The sequence below is a fragment of the Physella acuta genome, unplaced genomic scaffold (genome assembly GCF_028476545.2).
Source record: "Physella acuta isolate Inbredline_101_S28 unplaced genomic scaffold, ASM2847654v3 ptg000197l, whole genome shotgun sequence".
Classification (NCBI taxonomy): Eukaryota; Metazoa; Mollusca; class Gastropoda; family Physidae; genus Physella; species Physella acuta.
In genome coordinates, this window is record NW_026731716.1 from 137450 (window position 1) to 164044 (window position 26595).

At 38.3% G+C, this 26595-nt stretch overlaps 1 protein-coding gene across 1 annotated transcript in view; it reads right to left on the reverse strand.

Annotated features, from left to right (window-relative positions):
* Positions 1-71: 71 nt before the first annotated feature.
* LOC131936956 (uncharacterized) overlaps positions 72-26595 on the reverse strand; it is a 63666-nt gene continuing 37142 nt past the window's right edge. Inside the window, exons 10-24 of the mRNA XM_059294100.1 lie at positions 13914-14124; positions 13145-13228; positions 12789-12872; positions 11642-12535; positions 10712-10856; positions 10089-10164; positions 9554-9757; positions 9247-9334; positions 8947-9033; positions 8543-8746; positions 7585-7678; positions 5545-7446; positions 5173-5356; positions 4943-4984; positions 72-2713 (exon numbers count right to left, since the gene is read on the reverse strand). Of these exons, the coding sequence (XP_059150083.1) occupies positions 2570-2713; positions 4943-4984; positions 5173-5356; positions 5545-7446; positions 7585-7678; positions 8543-8746; positions 8947-9033; positions 9247-9334; positions 9554-9757; positions 10089-10164; positions 10712-10856; positions 11642-12535; positions 12789-12872; positions 13145-13228; positions 13914-14124 (4443 nt within the window). The 3' untranslated portion in view covers positions 72-2569. The remainder of the gene's footprint in view (positions 2714-4942; positions 4985-5172; positions 5357-5544; positions 7447-7584; positions 7679-8542; positions 8747-8946; positions 9034-9246; positions 9335-9553; positions 9758-10088; positions 10165-10711; positions 10857-11641; positions 12536-12788; positions 12873-13144; positions 13229-13913; positions 14125-26595) is intronic.

Sequence of the window (26595 nt, forward strand, 5' to 3'; positions counted from 1 at the left end):
TTTATAGCTTGAAATCATTTCAAAAAAAAAAAGTTTAATATTTGCCAGGCATTCAGATAACATAATAAAAATGGCTTTAAAAATGCAGTGAGATTAGTCCATTTCTGTGTGAATGCTAACTTGTATGCAAATAAGTCTATCTCATCAGTTTGGTTCTATGATAAATCAATACAAGCATAATACACAAATACTCTGTAAAGAAATCAGAGGAGGTGATATATGATTGTTGATTTTTTGCATAATAATTTTGTTTTAAGTAACTAACATTGCCATTCATTTTAGTCTTGCCACTACTTTGGTATCTCAAACCAAATGTGAACAGTAAATGTATAGAGGCAATTTATACCTTGCTACTGGAAAGTCAATTGATGGGACTAGATTCTTATAGGAATAACTTTTATCTTAAAACAACACCACTTGTTAGATTGTCATATCTAAAGCTGTGAATAGATAACTCCTCAAATATTAAGTAAGGCAAGTATTTATCTGGACAAGATTATCTGCTCTGGTATGTGATCAGTAATCATTGGTAGTGCTGTAGTACATGTCTAGTGTTGAAGTTTTAGAGACAACAACCTGAATAGTTTCATTCACTCGTAGACTTTAACATTTTCTTTTGAATTTATTTCAATAGAAATAATTTCCAGTTACAGTAGTTAAAACGTTGAACATCACAGGCAATTATTTACATAACAATATAGACATACTGATCAAGAAAAAAAAGAAAATAACCAACTTGACATTTTGAAGATGAGAAATGGAGTAAAAAATATTTACAAAAAATGGGGTTCATTAGGTAATGCATTTTTGTAACAGGATCAGAACAATATGAAAATTAAACAAAATATCTACTTGTTAAATAAGTATGAAGTATGACAGAAAGCTCAATTTATAGTGCACCAAAAGAAGGAGAAATAACACAGTTTCTTATATAAAATATAGAAAATCCCACAACAAAGTTTACACAATAATGGACAGTTACTCTATTTTCTACAATTTCTAGTATCAATGCAGTTTTTATAATGCCAACAAAATGAAAATGAAGTAGTCTATATATATTAGCTAGATGTCTTGAAAATTGCACACAATACAATTGATGGAGTGAAAAATAGAAACAAGTATTTAAACTATAAATAACTTCATCAAAACACGGACGACATGCATTTCTAACAAGATAAAAGTGGCATTTTCTAATGAACTTTTCACAATTAATTTAGTGTACATTAAGATGATACTTGTGTCACTAGTACAATTTATTGTGACGTTAAGCTAAGTTAGTCCAGACAAAAATCTGATAAGTCTTGAACTCAACAATTCAGTTTGTAACATGAGTAGTCCTGGTACATTACAAACGCCATGCATAATTTGTAGACATTGTTTATACAGTCTCTGTATTACATATATGATATGGTGTTGGTGTCTAATGATGGTATGGTAAGGGTATGGTATGAAATATGATGTAGCATATATTATGTGGTTTTGATCATTAAATTGATGTTAATTTTCATTACAATGATGGTTATGGGAAGGGGGTTTGACAGTTAAAACTGTACACGTATGACTCACAACGATACTAAATATATAGTATTTTTATTATGTATGGCCAAGGCTCAAGGCCAAAAGCCAGTTGTCACATGGGAACTGAAATGACATACAATGTTTATATAAATCATTGAACCATACAGCACAACATACAATGCTTAAAATCATCACTGAACCATTTACATGTTAGAATAATTGAAAATCAGGACACAAAGTTTTAATCAAACACAAGGATGAAACAGTTCCAGTGAGTGTTTTTCATAAATGTGGGTGTATACCTGTTAATACTCTACAGATGGACTCAAGCCAAATGCCATGAGGGAAATACTGTGGTTAAAGATGCTATTTTAGAAGAGACAATATGAAATGCATGGATGGTAACATCATAACCATGGATGATGTAGGCATAAAAACTTCAAATACTGCAGATGTTTGGCAGTGGAGAAAAATAATGAAAAACAAATAATATCAAACGTCACATGAAAATTCTTCGGACTGAATTTAAAAATGAAAATTAAAAAATAGGTACGGCTGCATGTTCAAATTTTCTTGGTGGTTAAAGTTGAATGAAGGTGCATAATGACACAGAATTGGTTGAAAGAAAACTATAGGTAGAAGGTAATAGCAGATAATTATTTAAAAAAAAACTATAATGAGTGGAGAAAATCCGTGATACCCTTGTCTAAATGTTCTAAGTAAAATTGTAAAGAAACAAATTTTAAAGGTGTTGGCCTGCCAGTAGATTGGAGAAAAAGTTTTTCTATAACATCAGAAGTAATTAAAATGATTCATTTTGATTGTTTTTTAAATGAAATTAAACTGTAACCACAATGGATAAATATTAGATAGCAATACAATGGTGGTGACTAGCAGAGCGTACAATGTTACACTTTATAAAAACCAAGCTTCACCTTTTTAAACTAGCTCAGTGATACCTTATTAAACAATTTAATCACAAAGAATTTTTCTTTTAAAGTAAGATTTTTAAAAAACAACAACAGATGAGCAATGTAAATATGATCTGTGTTTAACTTTTGCTGGGATGATTTGTGAGAGATTTTCCACTGTCTGACTGTTTCTTCAGCTGTGCTGCACTCAAGACTGGGGTCCTGCTCCCTACTGGGCTGGGGGTACGGGATCTCAGGTGGGACTTGGAGCGAACTGGCACATCCTGCAACAATAGCAAGGGAGGTAAATAGCCTTTCAAAGGGAAATTATTGTGATAATTAATAGAATCCACTAAAGTGTGATCTAAGTCTACAATACTAACATTATGTTAATCACCTAAACCTACAATACTAAATTTTAAATATGCCAAACATGTATGCAGGCCTTTAAAAATCTAATAAAAAATGTGTGAGAACTATTTAAATTAAATTTAAATATTTTCTCTCAATTTTTCCTGTAATGATTTCTTTTCTCATAATATTTTTCCGCTATCAAAGCTTCTATCTTCTCTATCTCATTATAAATTAGAAACAAATAAATTTTAAAATTATTAAATTTGGTCATGTTTTAGAGAGCAGAATAAAAGGTAATTATGTTTTGTAAGAAAGTAGTTAAAGGCTAATCATATGAAAAACAACACATTTTAATGAATAGTAAATTTTATGCAAACAAGTAAAAGTCACAGATTGAGTCATGTATGTTCAAACCACACATAATAAACAAGTAAAAGTTACAGATTGATTCATGTATCTTTAACCACACTTATTAAAAATCAATAGTGTGAAAGGAAATCTACAGTCTGCTTCTGCAATGAAAGTGTTAATGTATTATATAAATTAACACAAACAAAAGTATTAAACTGCATGTATTTGAAAACTTTTAGTTCTTTATTTTTAGTTCTATATTTTTAATTCTATATTTTTAATTTTGTTTTTGGATGTAAAGATGTAAGCAAAAGTCTCATAAATGACCTATTGAAAAATAAGAAATAATATTATTGTAAATGGAATACTTAATTGAGAAACAACTTAGAAAATAGGGAAATAGCAAAGGGTAAAATATTTTTTTACAAGTTAACAACTTGTAATTTATATCTGATGAGTTTTTAAAGACCTTCATTTTTGTATGAAATAAAATTACGGGTTAAATTTTAAAACTAGCAATAATTAAGTGTAACAAATCAAAATGACAAGGTCAAATCTAGCAGCTAATTGAGGCTACAGTCAGAACATAGTTATTTTCTACACGAGGAAACACTTCCTAGCTGTTAATTACAGCAAAACATTCTTATCAAATGATAAGATATCAAGTAAAATATAAACATATAATATATTTTTCAAAAACATTTGAATGCTTAAAAGCTACTGCTATAAAAACAAAAAGTAATGTTAAAGAAGAAACCGAATGTGCTACATTCTAAATAAATAAATGAAAGCAACTCAAAAATAAAAGTGCACTCCATACCAATGCTTTAATTTTTGTCACAAACTGCCTAAGGGATGATGAAACAGCAAGGAATTAGACTGCATGCATGGGTGAAGGGGGGGGGGGGGAAACAATAATACACTGTATAGGTGGTGTGGTGTTATAGAAACTACACTGTACAGATATGTGTTGGGGTGTTGTAGAAATTACTCTATACAGATATGTGTTGTGGTGTTATAGAACCTACACTATACGGCTATCAATGCTAGACAGTAAAGGATGTTAGCAACAACTGTACAGAGATCAGGTTAACTTAGCAGTGATAAAACAGGTCACTAACTTAGGTTATGCTACTGGTGATAGTGACAGTAGAGTGCGGAAAGTGGTGATACAGTTAGTGGCATAAAGTGTAGTGTAGAAAGTGGTGATACAGTTAGTGACATAAAGTATAGTGTAGAAAGTGATGATATAATGGTGATTTTACCATGAACGTAACAAAGAAGTGAATAAGAAAGATCCAGTGTGATGAAAGTCAGCACATTCAAAGAAATCCATTTTATCTAGATTACAGTAGTCTTGCTATTTCTCTGTAATTATTACATTGTCATAGTATCTATACAATCAGATGCTGCTTGTAATATATTATTTCTCCTTATGTTTTGTGTGAACCACTGAATTGGTTAAAAATCAATTAAATTATCCTATAAAATTGCTTAGTCAAAACCTAACAACTTTTCTTGTAATATCAACATTCTCTTTACTGAATTGTGACGTTTCAGTAAAAATGAGATGTGACATGTATTTCTGCCATTGGTTTCAACACAAGGCTTAATGATTGTACAGTAAACATGCCTTTGTTAGAAATGTTTATGGTGAATATGTTAATTTTTAAAAAATTAAATATAATCAGTTTAAAAAAATAATAGGATAAAATCAACCTTTGTTGTATTTTGAAACTGGAAGAAAATATACATTTATTTAAGCTCCTAACAAATGTTAACGCAGAAAATAAAGTTGTATCACTTACATATGGGACTGCACTCTGCTCTTCTGTTTTTGATGATGATTCCTGATGGACAAAATTATAATGAGATAAAAAATTCATCAGCACTTCTCACAATGTTTTTTTTGTGTTGTGATATAATCTGAGCTTTTTTAAAGGCAAAATGATAGTTTATATTCATTGCAAATAATATCATTAAAACTCTAGATTTGTTTGACAAATATTATGTGTAGGTCAAAATAAAAAAAGCTGACCTCATTAGATGGAGGGGTGGTTTTAGTGTCCTGGTGTTTGGAGGGGAGAATGCCATGAAATGACTGGTTCCTCCTCACACTTGAGCCAGATTTTTTGCTGTTTCCTTCCATAATGATTGGGCTGTGTGTAGGGCGGGTAGGATCACACTCCAAAGGTGGGGCTGGCCAGTGGTCCGATGGAGTTCTACAAAAACAATTTTTTTCTCATAAAGGAGGAAACTTTTTTTTTTTACAAGTACAATGTAGTATTAAATTTTGTAAAATGGTGATTTACTAAATATTGTGTGTTAAATTGGCAAGAACTAGAGTTTTAAATTAAGTGTATTTAAAAAAAAAATATTGTCTGTGTTTGTATGTTTATGTTAAATCTACCTTCTGTGAGTACGTCGCGACTGCCTGTTGTCGTCAGAGTGACTGCCTGATGAGCTCTCACTGGGTGCCCTAGGAGGCAGCTGTGGTCCGCCCTCTGCGTCGCTCTCACTCAAGTTACGCGACCTGCGCCCAGTCTTCCTCTCATCATCAGAGGGGGGCTTAGAACCTGTGTCATGGTCTCTCTCTTCAGGGTTGGATTTCTTTGTAACTAGCTGCTCTTTCTTAGATGGCGGGTTCTTCTGCTGGGTGATGCTCTCCAGCTTGAGCAGGAGTTTTGATACCATTGAGTTTGTCTCCCTTGCTGACCTAGTCTGGAAAGAATCTCCGCCCCCTCCCCTAGCAGGGTCTCTGGAATGGCCCAAGCGAATGCCAGATGGGAGATTGCCCTGTTTGCCATCAGGATTTGCTTCACTGTCCTCTTTAATACTTTCAGGCAGAGAGTCAACACTGGGCGACCTCCTGGACGTGTCCCCGCGGGTGGCGCTGGAGATGGACTCAATGCTGGAGGACCTGCGGTTCACATCCAGCTTAGAGCTCTCCTCACTGCGAGCAGATTCTCGCAGCTTGTTCAGCATCTGCTCAGCCACAGTCAGGCGAGGCTTGTCCTCCCCAGTCACCACAGCAACAACAGGGCTGTTGGGACGGCTGCCTGACGAGTGCCTGTGACGCCCATCAATGACAGGCCTGTTTGACAGGTGGACAGGGTCAGGTAAGTGGCCAGCATCGTCTTCATGCCTGTTGGCCTGACTCTCTGCTACACTGTCCAGCTTTTCCTCGCCTCCCTCCCCCAACATTTCCTCCTTTCTCCATTCTGAAACCTGCGCTGCCATCTCCTTGCTGCGCTTCCTCCTGTGACTTCTAATTTTAGACAACAAATCCTCCCCTGTGGAGCCATCACTGCCCTCAACCTTGTCCTTACCTAACCTTCTAGATTCTTCTGTCATCAGATCCACCTCAGTGCTGACCTCCGCAGCCTTCTCTGTGGTCTGGTAGTCCCTGCTCCGTGTTCTCCGATGTCCTCTACTTCCACTTGTGGGACTCCCAAGGTTGGAGCTGGCCAGTGCTGACACTGTGATGGCGTTTAGACTTTCCAGGAACGAGTTGGCTTTATCTACAGTAAATGTCCCTGACATGCTGGACGACTGGCTCCTGCCCGCACTGGGGGAGAGTTTTAAAGTTGCTGCGTCAGGTTCCAGCTTGGGCTCAGGTTCCAGTTTGGGCTCACACTTCAACGTGTGCTCCCCCTCAGAACCGCAGGATGGTGAGCCACCAGGAGAAACTCTGGCAGCTTCTTCTTTTCTTTTGTTATGAGCAGGAGACTCAGGTTTACTTGAGCCACTGGCTGGAGATTCCTTATTCCTAGGAGAGTCCTTCTTGTTGGACTGTTTAAGTTCAGAACACTCCTGTTCATTCTTTTTAGGGATTTCAAATGATACAGGTTGGTGCAGTTTTCTCAAAGCTTCTCTCTTAGCAGAGTTTGGTGATTTTCTTTCCTCCATGCCTGGAGTAGGACTTGTCTCTTTAAAGCTGGTGTCACTGTGGTCCTCATGGTGGAGGTCTTTGCTCCTGGGTTTGCGATGTTTGTACAGTTTTGGGTGAGTGAAGATGGCATCCGCAGCAGAATTGTTGCTGTTCAAATTTAGCGAAGCTCCTGACATATCTGAAGTTCTCTGCCTATATGACTTAGATACACTCTTCTTCTCCGAGCGAGGAGACTTGCGAATTTTTCTGTGTTTTGTCAGTTTGGGCTCAGTGGAATCCAGGTCTTTGTCACTGTCATGTGACACGTCAGTGCCACTGCTGACATTGTCCTTCAGTCTCTCTGGTCCCATGGCTAGTTTGGCCATCAGAATATTTGATTCATAGGACTCTCCCAGCCCAGACAAGGCCTTTACATACAGCCTAAGAATTGAAAAAGTATCAAGGTAATATACACACATTTAAATTACTGGTAAGTACAGAGCAGTTATAGAAAAGACTTACACATATTTGGATACAATTTTATAAGACAAATTTACACTGTAATAAAAAAAAACCTACTTATAAGTTGTTGTAGGATTTAAACCTTCAACTAGTGCAGATGTTGAATGGCTTATAAAAGCTTTTAATTTATCATTGACATAGATTCTGTAACCTGTACCACACGAAGAAACAAAAATCAATTAACAAAATCGTAGCTATGACAGTATCAGCTAAATATTTACATTTTTTTTTTGAGAAACTACACTTAAAACAGGTTCAACACTAAAGCAGGAAGAGCAACTGACCAATGATGTACACTAAAACAGGCTACTGACCAATGATGTAAACAGGCAACTGACCAATGATGTACACTAAAACAGGCTACTGACCAATGATGTACACTAAAACAGGCTACTGACCAATGATGTAAACAGGCAAATGACCAATGATGTACACTAAAACAGGCAAATGACCAATGATGTACACTAAAACAGGCAACTGACCAATGATGTACACTAAAACAGGCAACTGACCAATGATGTACACTAAAACAGGCAACTGACCAATGATGTACACTAAAACAGGCAACTGACCAATGATGTACACTAAAACAGGCAAATGACCAATGATGTACACTAAAACAGGCAACTGACCAATGATGTACACTAAAACAGGCTACTGACCAATGATGTAAACAGGCAAATGACCATGATGTACACTAAAACAGGCAACTGACCAATGATGTAAACAGGCAACTGACCAATGATGTACACTAAAACAGGCTACTGACCAATGATGTACACTAAAACAGGCTACTGACCAATGATGTAAACAGGCAAATGACCATGATGTACACTAAAACAGGCAACTGACCAATGATGTAAACAGGCAACTGACCAATAGTGTACACTAAAACAGGCAACTGACCAATGATGTACACTAAAACAGGCTACTGACCAATGATGTAAACAGGCAAATGACCATGATGTACACTAAAACAGGCAACTGACCAATGGTGTACACTTAAGCAACTGACCAATGATGTGCTTGTTCCCCTCCTCCTCCTCCCATGTCCTGCCGATACAAGACGAGGCCTGCCACGTCAGCCACAGGGCTGTGGGGCTGTGGTGCTGCATTTGAAGACATCGTGGTGGGGTGGGAGCCCCTGGGGTGGGGACTCGTAGATAGTAGCTCTCCTCCTCTTCTGATATATAAGGGGACAGAGAGTGGGGAATGCAGCCTGAAAAATCCCACATATGACATGGAAGACATTTTAACCAAAAGCTCTGTTCAGGTAATACATTGGTCATTTTACTGAAGTAAACTAACATACATCTGAATCACTTTTGTGTTATTCAATTTTAAAAGATTAACGTACAAGAAAAGTTTTATTTTGTATGTTTTTTGTATATTTATCATGAGGTGGGTAATTAGACTGACCCCAGTGACAGGAATCATCTGATGAATGCCTCTGTCTGTGCAAGTCATTGTTGACATATGAAGTCACCTGCACAGCATCTGAGTGGTCTAAGTGGTGGAAATGTAAAAAAAAAAAAAAAAAAAAAAAAAAAACTTTTTTTGAATTTCTGAAGGTCATTAATTAAATATATCCAATATTTAAAAAAACAACAGGTGTTATTAATTAACTTTCTCTATTAAAAAAAAACAAAAACCAGTGAACTACTGTAAGGTATGACAAAAGGTAAACAAAATATTTTTCAAAGATGTGTAGGTACTAACCAGTGAGATCAAAGCTGGCACCGTCCAAACTGTTTGGTTTGAAGACAGCCGAGGACACAGACAATAGAGCCTCTTGTAGCTGAGACACCTGCAACCATTGGTCAACAAAGTCATGTGACTGTGCTCATAATTTAGTCAAATTTACACTTCATTTATACCTACAAACATACTATAAATACAAAAAGATACTAATTTTTAAAAATATTTTAGAACATGAAAAACTGATGAAGTTCTTATTAATATATTGAAGAAAATAATTTTAAAATAATTTTTTTTAGGTGAAACTCCAAGAGGTCAAAGTTCGTACCTGTGCCTGGAGACTGAGACAAGTCCTCTCTAGCTCATGTGTCCTGTTCAGTTCACTGTAGCCACTGGGTGCTGGGGCTGAGACGCTGGACACACCTGTGGTCATGGGGCTGAAGGTGTTGGCATGGCTGGAGGTATTGCTGCAGCCATCTGTGCTGCTCAGCTCTTTGCTGGAGGTCATGCTGTGAGACTTGAGGACCTGGACCTACAAGTGTTAGGTCAAAGGTAAACAGTTGAAACCATAGCAACAGGGGTGTGAAACAATTGAAACCATAGCAACAGGGGTGTGAAACAGTTGAAACCATAGCAACAACTATTGTTGTGAAACCTAACAAGCTTATGACTGTTACTTAAGTGGTACAAACAGTTTCATCAAAATTAAAATGGCAAAAAAAAAGTAAGAATTTATTTATAAAGTAGCTTTTGGTATCTTTTTTAATCCTCAATATAAATGTAAAAAAACAATTTTTAAAAAATACAGTAAAAACATAATGTAAAAAACATACAGTAAAATAAAGGTAAGAGTGATCTAATACCTCATGATATAAAAGTTTGATTGCCTCCATTTGCAGGATTCTAAGCCTTTTCTCCTCTTCATACAGCTTTTGATTCCTGAAATTTACAGTTTTTTATTTTTTGAACAACCCAATGGTGTAATGCTGGTATGAAGAAATCCATACGTTTCCAAATCTTTACTCAACAACATAAAATTAAGAAAATATTTAAAAAATTGTCAAAGAGTTTGGTTTGGTACCTTTCCAAATCTTTCCTCCATAACATAAAATGTACAAAATATTAAAAAGAGTTTTGTTTGGTACCTTTCCAAATCTTTCCTCCATAACATAAAATGTACAAAATATTAAAAAGAGTTTGGTTTGGTACCTTTCCAAATCTTTCCTCCATAACATAAAATGTACAAAATATTAAAAAGAGTTTGGTTTGGTACCTTTCCAAATCTTTCCTCCATAACATAAAATGTACAAAATATTAAAAAGAGTTTGGTTTGGTACCTTTCCAAATCTTTCCTCAACAACATAAAATTAAGAAAATATTAAAAAGATTGTCAAAGAGTTTTGTTTCGTACCTTTCCAAATCTTTCCTCAACAACATAAAATGTACAAAATATTTTAAAAATTTGTCAAAGAGTTTTCTTTGGTACCTTTCCAAATCTTTCCTCAACAACATGATATGATCTTCTGCTCTGCGGGCCCGGATCTCCTTCCTAATGGACATGACATTGGCATTGTGTTCTCTGGCCCAGTACCCTCTCCAGTAGGACTGTATGCACACAGCTGCTCTGGTTTCTAAAGGTAAATAAACATGTGAATCAATAGGTAGGTCCTACTAACCGTTTAATTTTAAAAGATAAATAATTTTGAGACGGAATTTGAAAAAGAAATGTTGACTTCGGTTACTAAATAATTTTTTTTTACATGTGGCAGAATACAAGTAATAAAACTGTATTTTGTGTTAAAAGAAAGAATATTTAAGCCTGCTATGTTAGCATGTTCACCCAATCATTGAAAATATGCAGAAATTCTGTAATATTAAGAAATTCTGTAATATTAAGAAATTCTGATATTACATTGTTCTACATCACCCATTCATTCTACCACATGTAACATAGTTTAACAAAATGATAGACCACCCATGACTGAATTAGTGTTATATAATATGTGCTTGTCCCTCAGCATAGCTTTAGTTCCCAAATAGGAATCATTCAATGTAAAAAGTGTCATTGAATATCTTCACATGCCTACACATGTGAAATCCACCTCAAGTGTTCAGCAAATGTTCAATAAATAATGTGTGTTTAAGTTTGCATACAATGGCTAAAATCAATATAAAAATATGGGGCAGAGATTTTCACAGTCAACAGTGGGTGATCATGTTGGGGGCATGTTGTGATCCAGGTAGAAATGGATTTATCAAGTTACATTTATGATTGAATCTTTAATCCATGTTAATATTGATTTATCAAAAAAAAAGGAAATGGATTAATGTTAGATCAATGCTAAAACTTGCTATACCAATGCTAAAACTTGCTATACCAATGCTAAAACTTGCTATACTAATACTACAGGCCTACCTCTAAGATGAGTGCCCTCTGTGGTGCCTGTGTAAGACTTGTTTTCCAGCTGTAGCTTCTCATGTGTTCTGACATCTTTTTTTAACTCCATCCTGTGGAGATTGAGCTGACCTTTGACCTGCTTGCTGTCATAGCCAGATGGGCTGCCCATAATGCTTGGCTCCTCCTTCCTCGACCTGTCCAGGGTTTGAGAATTGTTCCTGTTACCTGTTGCAGGTGAGTGAGGTTTAAAGCCCTCTTTAGCTGTGTTCAGTTTCAATGCACTGTGCTGTTTTAAAGCTTTAGTGGCAAGACTAGATGCGGACACATGGTTAGACGCAGGTGGTTTCCTCAGCCTCTGAGCAGCCAAAGTCTTTTCTTGAATGTTGTATCCATTGGGTTGAATGCCAGCTTTTTTACTGCCTGCGATTGATTTGATGTGGCTGAGCTTGTCTTTGGGGGCAGCCTGGAATGAAGGGCCGGCAGATTTGGAAGAAATGGTCTCAGACTCACTGGCAGTTTGTTCGCTGCTGGACTCGTAGTCCTGGCTCAGGGCGGTTGGCGGCGCAGCGTCCTTGTGGGTGCGAACTGATGGCTCTGAACTTGAGGTCAAAGGTCGAGCTACTTCAAATGCGGGCTTAAAGTTTTGTTTAGAGGGTCGAATGGGTCTTTGATCTGCTGAGTCGTGTTTGGTGAACATACGATGTCTGGCGTCGGCTGCGGTGAAGGGACGGGGTAGGTGGGTGTCTGGGAACTGGGATACACTGGGAGGTACTGGCTTCCTGGGCGGCTGCTCTGTTAGTTTCTCTGGGGCAGTGAAAGGTCTGTGGGCAGGCACTGGACTAGCAGGCGAGTCAAAGGGCAGGTAGACAGAATCAGACTCCAGTAGGCTTATGCTGCTTCTGGCATCATATTCTGCCAAATTTTAAATACACACACACATATAAATATAGCATAAAGTGAACAATTTATTTTTTCATATTTCATTTACACAACTTAATTAAAGAAAAATACTACTGTATATTTTGTCAATCCAATTAAAACTGTAGGTGGTAATAAAATATTGTATCACTAAGTCTTAACAATTGATTAAAATATAACTTACAAAACAGCTTAGTTTTTAAATATAAAAATATGTCTAAAAGGTGATTAAAATAATTGTATGGACCTGATGATACATCTTGAAGCATGAGATCATTTGTGTGAGCTATCTGTTTCTTGACATGGGAGAGAACACTTGAGTCAACAGGCTCTGTTTATTAAAGGGGAGGTAATCCATGATTTATAATTTACGGTGTTGAACCAATATCAATATTTACATAAATGGAAATAGGAAATGTGAATTGCTGATTACAATTTTAATTTATTAAAAGCTTTGTCTTATGTGTAGTACAATTAAATTTAATTTTTTAAAATTTTTAATTGGACAACACGATTGATTAAAGCAATAAAATTAAGAGGAGGTATTTATAAAAATAATTAGCGACAGTTTAATAATTGTTTTAGGTGGTGAAGTAAACATACTGGCCCAAACAGTTCTGGCTGGCTTGTTCAAGTCTACAGTGTGCAGGTCACTGGGAGGTGAGGTCTTGTCTGAACTATCCTCATCTGTAGTTACAGATAGTTTGGTTATATCACTCATTGGGTTATACGTATTATGTGGTTTGTGTTATATCACTCATTGGGATATATGTGTTAGATAGTTTGGTATAACATACACCAAACTTGCCCAAAATATGAGTAATAACTACATACACATACAGCTATTCAACTTATGGTTAATAACAACATAAACACACAACTAGCCCAACATCTGACAAACAAGACCATACACATACAACTAGCCAAACATCTGCCTAACACCATACACCTACAACTAGCCAATCATCTGACAAACAAGACCATACACCTACAACTAGCCAAACATCTGACTAACACCATACACATATAACTAGCCCAACATACAACAAACAAGACCACACACATACAACTAGCCCAATATACGACAAACAAAACCATACACCTAGTACTAGTATCAGACTAACCAGCATCCTGTAAGTTGTTGTGTAAACTAGCCAAACATCTGACTAACACCATATACCTACAACTAGCCAAACATCTGACAAACAAGACAATACAACTAGAACTAGTATTAGACTAACCAGCATCCTGTAGGTTGTTGTGTGAGCTAGCCAAACATCTGACTAACACCATACACATACAACTAGCCAAACATACGACAAACAACATCTGACAAACAAGGCCATACACCAACATCTAGTATCAGACTAACCAGCATCCTGTAGGTTGTTGTGTGAGCAGCCAGCACCAGGACTGGACAGTGGACTGTGGTCAGACTGGACATCGTGCCTGTGTGGGTGGACCTCGTGTCTGTGTGGGTGGACATCATGTCTGTTGTTGGCTGGCTGCTGGTGGACTTGCTGCTGATACAGTCGCTGCTGGCTCAGGATTTGGCTCAGTTTACTGTCTTCCTTGGCACACAGCTGTCAAAAATATACACATAATATGATATAATCATACAACACATCAGCATATACATATCAGCATACATCAGACGTCAACATATACATTTCAACATACATCACATGTCAAATATAATAATGTCTAAGTATTGTATAAGAAATAGCGAAATACTACATGTAAAAACCGCCTGGCCAATAGCCTACTAACATGTTTTTTTTTTAAATTAATAAAATAAAATAAAACGCTTACAATAAATAAGTTGAGGAGAAAAGTATAAATTAGAAAAAGACACGTAAGAAATAGTTTGTTAACACGTAAGCACAAGGAAAAGACAATCAGACAATTTTATAGGAGAAATCAACCCGTCTTTTTGTGTCGCCAATCAATCGTTAACATGCGGATAGATATTTTAAAAAGTAATCACATCTACGAAAAAATCCTCAGCGAATCGAACACGTCTGCCGTGTTTCTGCTGCATGGTTTATTGACACCAGGCACTAATGGCGGCTTACAATCCAACAGATCACTCAAACCATCTGGTTTTTGTTTCATCTAATTTTCCCACACGAGAAAAAGTAATCAGACAATTGACTCGAGAACTGCGGGGCGTCCTCGCCTCAACTTGTTGCAGGCTCTTCACTTATCTTTGATAGGGTACACAAAGGGGGATAATCATTAGGCGGTACGGCGGTACGATCAGTGGTTATCTTTTGTGTTAGGTGGATAGTGTCTCCAGTCAAGGACAACTCTACTAGAGTTGTTCCCTCTTGGCTAATACAGTAGGCAGGTTGGATAACGTTTATATCATGTAGGGGACGGACATACATGGCGTCATAGCTTGTTAGTGTTATAGAGTCATAGCTTGGTATTGTTATAGACTCATAGCTTGATAGTGTTATAGAGTCATAGCTTGGTATTGTTATAACATACAGAGAGGCGGACATACATGGCGTCATAGCTTGATAGTGTTATAGCGTCATAGCTTGATAGTGTTATAGAGTCATAGATTGATATTGTTATAGTGTCATAGCTTGATATTGTTATAGCGTCATAGCTTGGTATTGTTATAGCGTCATAGCTTGATACTGTTATAGCGTTATAACTTGATATTGTTATAGCGACATAGCTTGATATTGTTATAGCACACAGAGGGACGTTTAAGTGCAGGCAGTAAGGATAACGTCATAATTCGCGGGTAATTGCAGGCAATAACTTACAGATGACATGAAAACTGACCGTCTGTACAACGTCATCAACTTTCAAGTACTGTAAGGGGACGCAAATGACGCAGCACAACCCCCAGTTGAAGGGAAACAACTCTCCCAGGGACGTGAGGCTGAACTTGTTGTTTTATTTCTTTGACTTAAAACAATATTTTCTGTCAGATACTTAGATCAGCTCAGTGAATCAATTGACAACAAATGCCAACCTACAGATTGTACAACAGTACCTGTGTTTTTCTTATAACTTGAGTTCCTACACAGTAGGTACAATTTGGGTAAACCCAGAGCCCGATACAATGTAGTTTATATAACAGCGCTCGGGGTTACATAACTCTACGCTCAGGGGAGGTCATGAGAATGACTGTAATTATCTCTCTCAAGACAAGATGATTGCTTGTAATCCAAGAGTAGGATCAGTCGTAAACTTAGTGTACAAGACAAGCGGTAAATACGGTACAAAGAGTAGCATGTAGCCCCAAGATATAGAGTAGCACGTAGCCCCAAGATAAGCAGCATGTAGCCCCAAGATAAGTAGCATGTAGCCCCAAGTTATAAAGTAGCATGTAGCCCCAAGATAAGTAGCATGTAGCCTCATGATACACACAGTAACATGTAGCCTTATGATACACACACCAGCATGTAGCCTTATGATACACACAGTAGCACGTAGTCTTATGATACACACAGTAGCAGGTAGTCTTATGATACACACAGTAGCACGTAGTCTTATGATACACACAGTAGCAGGTAGCATTATGATACATCAAATGTTATTAGTAAAGGGTGACGACGAGACACACGAAGACACCACGTGACAAAAACAATTAATAGAAAGACCACGTGACAGGAGTTAAACATCAATGGAAATCGTACAAGACACACCACATCCACAGACACTAAGATAGCAAGAAAAATACATGACAACTGACGGGCCAATCTCGTTGCTTCAGATAACAGGAACATACATGTCCTTGTGTCAACTGTATCACGTGACACAGGACCAGTTGTATCACGTGACAGAAGACCAGTTGTATCACGTGACAGAAGACCAGTTGTATCACGTGACAGAAGACCAGTTGTATCACGTGACAGAAGACCAGTTGTATCACGTGACAGAAGACCAGTTGTATCACGTGACAGAAGACCAGCTGTGTCACGTGACAGAAGACCAGCTGTGTCACGTGACAGAAGACCAGTTGTATCACGTGACAGAAGACCAGTTGTATCACGTGACAGAAGACCAGCTGTGTCACGTGACAGAAGACCAGCTGTATCACGTGACAGAAGACCAGTTGTATCACGTGACAGAAGACCAGTTGTATCACGTGACAGAAGACCAGTTGTATCACGTGACAGAAGACCAGTTGTATCACGTGACAGAAGACCAGCTGTGTCACGTGACAGAAGACCAGTTGTATCACGTGACAGAAGACCAGTTGTATCACGTGACAGAAGACCAGTTGTATCACGTGACAGAAGACCAGTTGTATCACGTGACAGAAGACCAGTTGTATCATGTGACAGAAGACCACTAACTGATCAAACAAAGTTTCCCTGAGAACATGACAAGGTTTTCTGCTAAACAGCCTCTCAGTCTCAGCCTCGTCCTGGTTCGATCAGCCAACAGCAAACGTATTTACGGCATCCAATTATATAAACATGTCTGACCGGTGGCCAACTTTATATAAACATGTCTGTTTGACCAGCCGCCAACTTTATATAAACATGTCTGTTTGACCAGCCGCCAACTTTATATAAACATGTCTGACCAGTGGCCAACTTTATATAAACATGTCTGACCCGTGGCCAACTTTCAATAAACATGTCTGACCCGTGGCAAACTTTCTATAAACATGTCTGTTTGACCAATGGCCAACTTTATATAAACATGTCTGTTTGACCAATGGCCAACTTTATATAAACTTGTCTGTTTGACCAATGGCCAACTTTATATAAACTTGTCTGTTTGACCAATGTCCAACTTTATATAAACTTGTCTGTTTGACCAATGGCCAACTTTATATAAACATGTCTGTTTGACCAATGGCCAACTTTATATAAACTTGTCTGTTTGACCAATGGCCAACTTTATATAAACTTGTCTGTTTGACCAATGGCCAACTTTATATAAACTTGTCTGTTTGACCAATGGCCAACTTTATATAAACATGTCTGTTTGACCAATGGCCAACTTTATATAAACATGTCTGTTTGACCAATGGCCTACTTTATACAATGGTGACAAAGATACCCAACGTTGAGAACAAGGAAATTAGTCAACCATTACCACCGTGACGAGATATTATGTGGTAATACATGGACTGTTAACAACAATCAACCTAAAGGGTGATGACTGTATGACACAATCAATTTACAGGGTAATGATTGTGTGACACAATCAACTTACGGGGTAATGATTGGATTGTTTAACACAATCAACTTACGGGGTAATGATTGGATTGTTTAAGCAGCATCATGGTCAATCAATCCACATGTAGAGATAAATCCTCCGCGCTTGTAGACAGCATACTAATTAGTAAGAGAAGTTGTACGATTTAGTCCCGCAGCATACGATTTAGCCAGGCAGCATAAGATTTAGTCCGGCAGCATACAAATTAGTCCGACAGCATATAATTTAGTGAACACAACAGAAAAATAGTCCGACACTATGCAAGTAAGGTAATCCAATCAGTAGATGAATGTAGGTAAGCGCTGAATTTAAAATCTTTTACACCTAACTAGAAGAGTATTATCATAAAAATTAAAAATAATTATCGAAATTAATTCTGAACAACTTCTTAAACTAAACCTACCCAATATCACAAACTAAACCTACACAATATCACAAACTAAATCTACACAATATCACAAACTAAACCTACACAATATCACAAATTAAACCTACACAATATCACAAATTAAACCTACACAATATCACAAATTAAACCTATACAATATCACAAATTAAACCTACACAATATCACGAACTAAACCTGTACAATATCACAAACAAAACCTACTAAATATCACGAACTAAACTTACACATTATCACAAACTAAACCTACGCAACATCACAAAATAAAGCTATACCAACTCACAATAGAAACCTACACACCATAACCTAATCCTATTATACATAAGAAACTAAACCCTACATCACATCACAAACCTACTCCACATCACAAACTTACTTCCACAAGCCTAAATCACATCAGAAACCTTCAAAACATCGGAAAACTATACATCACAAAACTACTCCAATTCAAAAAGCTACATCACATCACTAACTTACATCCAATCGCAAACCTACTCCCCATCAGAAACCTACTCCACATCAGAATCCTACTCCACATGACAAACCTACTCCCCATCAAAAAACCTACTCCACATGACAAACCTACTCCACATGACAAACCTACTCCACATCAGAAACCTATACACTATACACGAAAGAAACCCTCTACCACCAGCAAGGCCACTGTACCTACAACTCTCCAAATTCTCGCACACGAACCACACCAGTAATTAGCGTACCCGCTCCAATGCCAGCGAATGAATGATTCAAACTAGGCCGCCTATTAGATCCACCGAAATCGCTGATCAATAAATCTATTGAACTAGACCCAGTTGGGGCGGCGCTTCCTACGGGGCTGTTATACGTGCCAGTGCCGTCTGTGTGATGGCAACAAAAATAGTTGACTGTTGTGGCGTGATCGGCTGCAGGAAATGTACAAACACGACTCGACCACACGGGAGGGGGAGGGGGGGGGGGGGGGTAAAACTGTTTGCAGCAGAATGGGAATGGAACAGTCATCCTTTGTATGGCTCCTTCAAATATATGGCTGTGTATGGCTGAAAAATCTGACCACTTGGTGGCCAAGTGGCAACTTAAAAAGTAAACAAAGATAAGCAGACTTCCGGTAACGTGACGGGTAGAGACTGGGGTGGAAGAACATTTTAAAAAATCATAGTAAATCGCAGCAGAAATAAACGCATGAGTATTACAACAACACAAAAAAAAAGCTGCAGATCAGGGCTATCGAAGAGAAACTTTCACCCCCATGTACATACGTTAGGTCACCTCAGGGTACAAAGGTCACCTCACAATATAAACCTTAGGTCACCCCAGTGGAGAAACCTTAGGTCACCCCACCGTACAAACCTTAGGTCACCCCTCTATATAAACCTTACGTCACTCCACTAAAAAAACTTTGGTCCCAGCCAAAAATAACTCCGGAATATTCTATTATCTTTTCGTTTTATCCCTAAGACAAAAAACGGCATATCGCCGCCAATCAGCTGTCGCGTTTCATTTCCGTGTAGGTTTACTTTGAAGATTATATGGACGGGTTGTAATGAAGCTGAACAATGTTTGGTTTCCTCGCCATTACTTCTATGGTCGGCTGCCAATACGGGCATTTTTATCGTCCATCTAGCAACAAACAACACTCTTCAAAATACAACATCAACTTAACAAGCAACACTCATCAAAATACAACATCAATTTGACAACAAGCGACAATCTTCAATATTAAATATCAACTTAACAAGCAACACTCGTCAACATACAACATAAAGTCCGGCCTAGTTTAAAACAGCTCTAGCTGACCGCAGTGTGGGTTTGTTTGGTCACTCTTCAGTTCTCTAATCAACTTTTGGCTGGCGCAACGTACAACTCAGGGACGGCGCATCAACATCATTACCATCATATTTATCATCATCAACAACAAAGTTGGTGAAATAGCGACATAAATGAAGCTGGTTTTGGCAGCCGGTTATAGTAACTGATACTGACAAAACTAGAAAGTTGATAGAGATGCTGGACCATCTACAGCCGGTGATTGAGTTCTAATTACGTCAAACTAACAACAAAAGACAGGCTACGTAATAGGTGACACGGGCACGTCATTCGCTGAGGGTGACATGACATAAATTTGACACTCAATGACATGAGCATTTCATAATTAGCGCCCGTCAGCACACCGCCATGCCCTCATCATCTGTCTTACATCATCCCTGTTGTTCATTTTTTGTTATACACCTAACCCAAATTTAGATTTAACAACACAATTTTTTTCCCAACTATCACACTACAGACTCATGCGTGACAGAGCGACAGTTGCTATCCCCACACCCATCAACACAACCGTCTAGTAACACATATTGCAACATCTGTACACCTACCACAACCAAACTACGCCGTTCACCGCATAACAAAAATAGCGAATTGAGACCGTCAAGTTGTTGCCAAAGGCGAACCACGGTTCCATGGCGTAGGGTGACGACACGCCGTGACAGACAAGCAGGCCCATCTGGCAGTGTTTATCTAGGCCAATCTGGCAGTGTCTACCTAGGCCAATCTGGCAGTGTTTATCTAGGCCAACCTGGCAGTGTCTACCTACAAACGTAAACATTGAGCCTGGGGACAAGTCAGCCTAGTGCACAACACTGAGACTTGGCGTGACCTGAGGTCCCAGGAGTCGAGAGGTTAGCGTTCTGCCAACCAGTCGAGTCGAGTGGTTAGCGTTATGCCAACCAGTCGAGTCGAGTGGTTAGCGTTATGCCAACCATTTCAGCCCTGTGTTTGATTGAATCGTTGACTCTATCAACTTCATGTGTCAGTGTAAGAGTGTTCGAGTGTGAGACTTGACCCATAACTCCATACAATTCACACTGAATGACAAACTTCTAAAGCATACGAACTAGTACACAACACTTCCAGCCGACTTAAGGAACGTCCAGCAAAAGATGCCAGCCGTGTAGATATGGCCATATATTTTTAACAAATAAAACAAGGTGCCAATGGCCGGTAAACAAAGAGCCCATACACTGACATCCATACATACATAAGAGAAAATCAATGTATATATTCTAGGACTGGAGGTCTTTGACCACACGAGAGGTGTTGACTGGTCGGGATGTTTTAGCGATGGGGCGAATTTGACGGTTTCTGAACAAATCCTGTGCTTGATGGGATTAGATCCCGCGTCACTGATCTGAAGGCCAGCTCAAGTAGACAGTACTTTCACGACAGCTAAATAGGAATTATTCATGTACACATTACTTCCATGTCATCTCAAGTACACAGTATATCTATGCCACTTCAAGTGCTTAGTATTTCCTTGTCATCTTAAGTACATAGCACTTCCATAACATCTCAAGTACTAAGTACTTTCATGACATCTCAAGTACTCCGTACTTAAACTAAATGCTATGGTTACAACTAGTACTTAAACCACAGCCTATGTACTCAGTACTTAAACCACAGCCTATGTACTCAGTACTTAACCCACAGCCTATGTACTCAGTACTTAAATGTTTTGCTTCAACCAGTGCCAGCTTGCAGACATTCTTTGACTCTAAAAACTTCCGCGTCCAACCCAGTGAAGGTCATGTGATTGATCAACCGCATTAAGTGCCACAGTTCTATTTTGTCAAGTCTCTACCCGCCCTATTATCTATTCAGTTTTATTCCGGGCTGGTGAAAGAAAATCAGTTCAAAGCTTAAACTTGAAATTAAACAAGACGTGCAGCCAACGTTAGACTGACAACAGCGGTCACGTCTGTTGTGTAGAGACATGTAGCGGACAAGTGTTTAACGCCAGTTAACCAGTGACGTCCAACATTTTAACTTGAGTTAACCAGTGACGTCCAACATTTTTAACGCGAGTTAACCAGTGACGTCCAACATATTAAACTTGAGTTAACCAGTGACGTCCAACATTTTTAACGCGAGTTAACCAGTGACGTCCAACATATTAAACTTGAGTTAACCAGTGACGTCCAACATTTTTAACTCCAGTTAACCAGTGACGTCCAACATATTAAACTTGAGTTAACCAGTGACGTCCAACATTTTTAACGCGAGTTAACCAGTGACGTCCAACATATTAAACTTGAGTTAACCAGTGACGTCCAACATTTTTAACGCGAGTTAACCAGTGACGTCCAACATATTAAACTTGAGTTAACCAGTGACGTCCAACATTTTTAACGCGAGTTAACCAGTGACGTCCAACATATTAAACTTGAGTTAACCAGTGACGTCCAACATTTTTAACGCGAGTTAACCAGTGACGTCCAACATATTAAACTTGAGTTAACCAGTGACGTCCAACATTTTAACGCGAGTTAACCAGTGACGTCCAACATTTTTAACGCGAGTTAACCAGTGACGTCCAACATATTAAACTTGAGTTAACCAGTGACGTCCAACATTTTTAACGCCAGTTAACCAGTGACGTCCAACATATTAAACTTGAGTTAACCAGTGACGTCCAACATTTTTAACTCCAGTTAACCAGTGACGTCCAATATATTAAACTTGAGTTAACCAGTGACGTCCAACATTTTTAACGCGAGTTAACCAGTGACGTCCAACATATTAAACTTGAGTTAACCAGTGACGTCCAACATTTTTAACGCGAGTTAACCAGTGACGTCCAACATATTAAACTTGAGTTAACCAGTGACGTCCAACATTTTTAACTCCAGTTAACCAGTGACGTCCAACATATTAAACTTGAGTTAACCAGTGACGTCCAACATTTTTAACGCGAGTTAACCAGTGACGTCCAACATATTAAACTTGAGTTAACCAGTGACGTCCAACATTTTTAACGCGAGTTAACCAGTGACGTCCAACATTTTTAACGCGAGTTAACCAGTGACGTCCAACATATTAAACTTGAGTTAACCAGTGACGTCCAACATTTTTAACGCCAGTTAACCAGTGACGTCCAACATATTAAACTTGAGTTAACCAGTGACGTCCAACATTTTTAACTCCAGTTAACCAGTGACGCCCAACATATTAAACTTGAGTTAACCAGTGACGTCCAACATTTTTAACGCGAGTTAACCAGTGACGTCCAACATATTAAACTTGAGTTAACCAGTGACGTCCAACATTTTTAACGCGAGTTAACCAGTGACGTCCAACATATTAAACTTGAGTTAACCAGTGACGTCCAACATTTTAACGCGAGTTAACCAGCGGCGTCCAACATTTTTAACGCGAGTTAACCAGTGACGTCCAACATATTAAACTTGAGTTAACCAGTGACGTCCAACATTTTTAACGCGAGTTAACCAGTGACGTCCAACATATTAAACTTGAGTTAACCAGTGACGTCCAACATTTTTAACGCCAGTTAACCAGTGACGTCCAACATATTAAACTTGAGTTAACCAGTGACGTCCAACATTTTTAACGCGAGTTAACCAGTGACGTCCAACATATTAAACTTGAGTTAACCAGTGACGTCCAACATTTTTAACGCGAGTTAACCAGTGACGTCCAACATATTAAACTTGAGTTAACCAGTGACGTCCAACATTTTTAACGCGAGTTAACCAGTGACGTCCAACATATTAAACTTGAGTTAACCAGTGACGTCCAACATTTTTAACGCGAGTTAACCAGTGACGTCCAACATATTAAACTTGAGTTAACCAGTGACGTCCAACATTTTTAACTCCAGTTAACCAGTGACGCCCAACATATTAAACTTGAGTTAACCAGTGACGTCCAACATTTTTAACGCCAGTTAACCAGTGACGTCCAACATATTAAACTTGAGTTAACCAGTGACGTCCAACATTTTTAACGCCAGTTAACCAGTGACGTCCAACATATTAAACTTGAGTTAACCAGTGACGTCCAACATTTTTAACGCCAGTTAACCAGTGACGTCCAACATATTAAACTTGAGTTAACCAGTGACGTCCAACATTTTTAACGCGAGTTAACCAGTGACGTCCAACATATTAAACTTGAGTTAACCAGTGACGTCCAACATATTAAACTTGAGTTAACCAGCGACGTCCAACATTTTTAACGCGAGTTAACCAGTGACGTCCAACATATTAAACTTGAGTTAACCAGTGACGTCCAACATTTTTAACGCGAGTTAACCAGTGACGTCCAACATATTAAACTTGAGTTAACCAGTGACGTCCAACATTTTTAACGCCAGTTAACCAGTGACGTCCAACATATTAAACTTGAGTTAACCAGTGACGTCCAACATTTTAACGCGAGTTAACCAGTGACGTCCAACATATTAAACTTGAGTTAACCAATGACGTCAAACATTTTTAACGCGAGTTAACCAGTGACGTCCAACATATTAAACTTGAGTTAACCAGTGACGTCCAACATTTTTAACGCCAGTTAACCAGTGACGTCCAACATATTAAACTTGATTTAACCAGTGACGACCAACATTTTTAACGCGAGTTAACCAGTGACGTCCAATATTTTTAACGCCAGTTAACCAGTGACGTCCAACATATTAAACTTGAGTTAACCAGTGACGTCCAACATTTTTAACGCGAGTTAACCAGTGACGTCCAACATATTAAACTTGAGTTAACCAGTGACGTCCAACATATTAAACTTGAGTTAACCAGTGACGCCAAACATTTTTAACGCGCGTTAACCAGTGACGTCAAACATTTTTAACGCGAGTTAACCAGTGACGTCCAACATATTAAACTTGAGTTAACCAGTGACGTCCAACATATTAAACTTGAGTTAACCAGTGACGTCCAACATTTTTAACGCGAGTTAACCAGTGACGTCCAACATATTAAACTTGAGTTAACCAGCGACGTCCAACATTTTTAACGCCAGTTAACCAGTGACGTCCAACATATTAAACTTGCGTTAACCAGTGACATCCAACATTTTTAACGCCAGTTAACCAGTGACGTCCAACATATTAAACTTGAGTTAACCAGTGACGTCCAACATTTTTAACGCGAGTTAACCAGTGACGTCCAACATATTAAACTTGAGTTAACCAGTGACGTCCAACATTTTTAACGCCAGTTAACCAGTGAAGTCCAACATTTTTAACCCGAGTTAACCAGTGACGTCCAACATATTAAACTTGAGTTAACCAGTGACGTCCAACATTTTTAACGCGAGTTAACCAGTGACGTCCAACATATTAAACTTGAGTTAACCAGTGACGTCCAACATTTTAACGCGAGTTAACCAGTGACGTCCAACATTTTTAACGCGAGTTAACCAGTGACGTCCAACATATTAAACTTGAGTTAACCAGTGACGTCCAACATTTTTAACGCCAGTTAACCAGTGACGTCCAACATATTAAACTTGAGTTAACCAGTGACGTCCAACATTTTTAACTCCAGTTAACCAGTGACGCCCAACATATTAAACTTGAGTTAACCAGTGACGTCCAACATTTTTAACGCCAGTTAACCAGTGACGTCCAACATATTAAACTTGAGTTAACCAGTGACGTCCAACATTTTTAACTCCAGTTAACCAGTGACGCCCAACATATTAAACTTGAGTTAACCAGTGACGTCCAACATTTTTAACGCCAGTTAACCAGTGACGTCCAACATATTAAACTTGAGTTAACCAGTGACGTCCAACATTTTTAACGCCAGTTAACCAGTGACGCCCAACATATTAAACTTGAGTTAACCAGTGACGTCCAACATTTTTAACGCCAGTTAACCAGTGACGTCCAACATATTAAACTTGAGTTAACCAGTGACGTCCAACATTTTTAACGCCAGTTAACCAGTGACGTCCAACATATTAAACTTGAGTTAACCAGTGACGTCCAACATTTTTAACGCGAGTTAACCAGTGACGTCCAACATATTAAACTTGAGTTAACCAGTGACGTCCAACATTTTTAACGCCAGTTAACCAGTGACGTCCAACATATTAAACTTGAGTTAACCAGTGACGTCCAACATTTTAACGCGAGTTAACCAGTGACGTCCAACATATTAAACTTGAGTTAACCAGTGACGTCCAACATTTTTAACGCCAGTTAACCAGTGACGTCCAACATATTAAACTTGAGTTAACCAGTGACGTCCAACATTTTTAACTCCAGTTAACCAGTGACGCCCAACATATTAAACTTGAGTTAACCAGTGACGTCCAACATTTTTAACGCCAGTTAACCAGTGACGTCCAACATATTAAACTTGAGTTAACCAGTGACGTCCAACATTTTAACGCGAGTTAACCAGTGACGTCCAACATATTAAACTTGAGTTAACCAGTGACGTCCAACATTTTTAACGCCAGTTAACCAGTGACGTCCAACATATTAAACTTGAGTTAACCAGTGACGTCCAACATTTTTAACGCGAGTTAACCAGTGACGTCCAACATATTAAACTTGAGTTAACCAGTGACGTCCAACATATTAAACTTGAGTTAACCAGCGACGTCCAACATTTTTAACGCGAGTTAACCAGTGACGTCC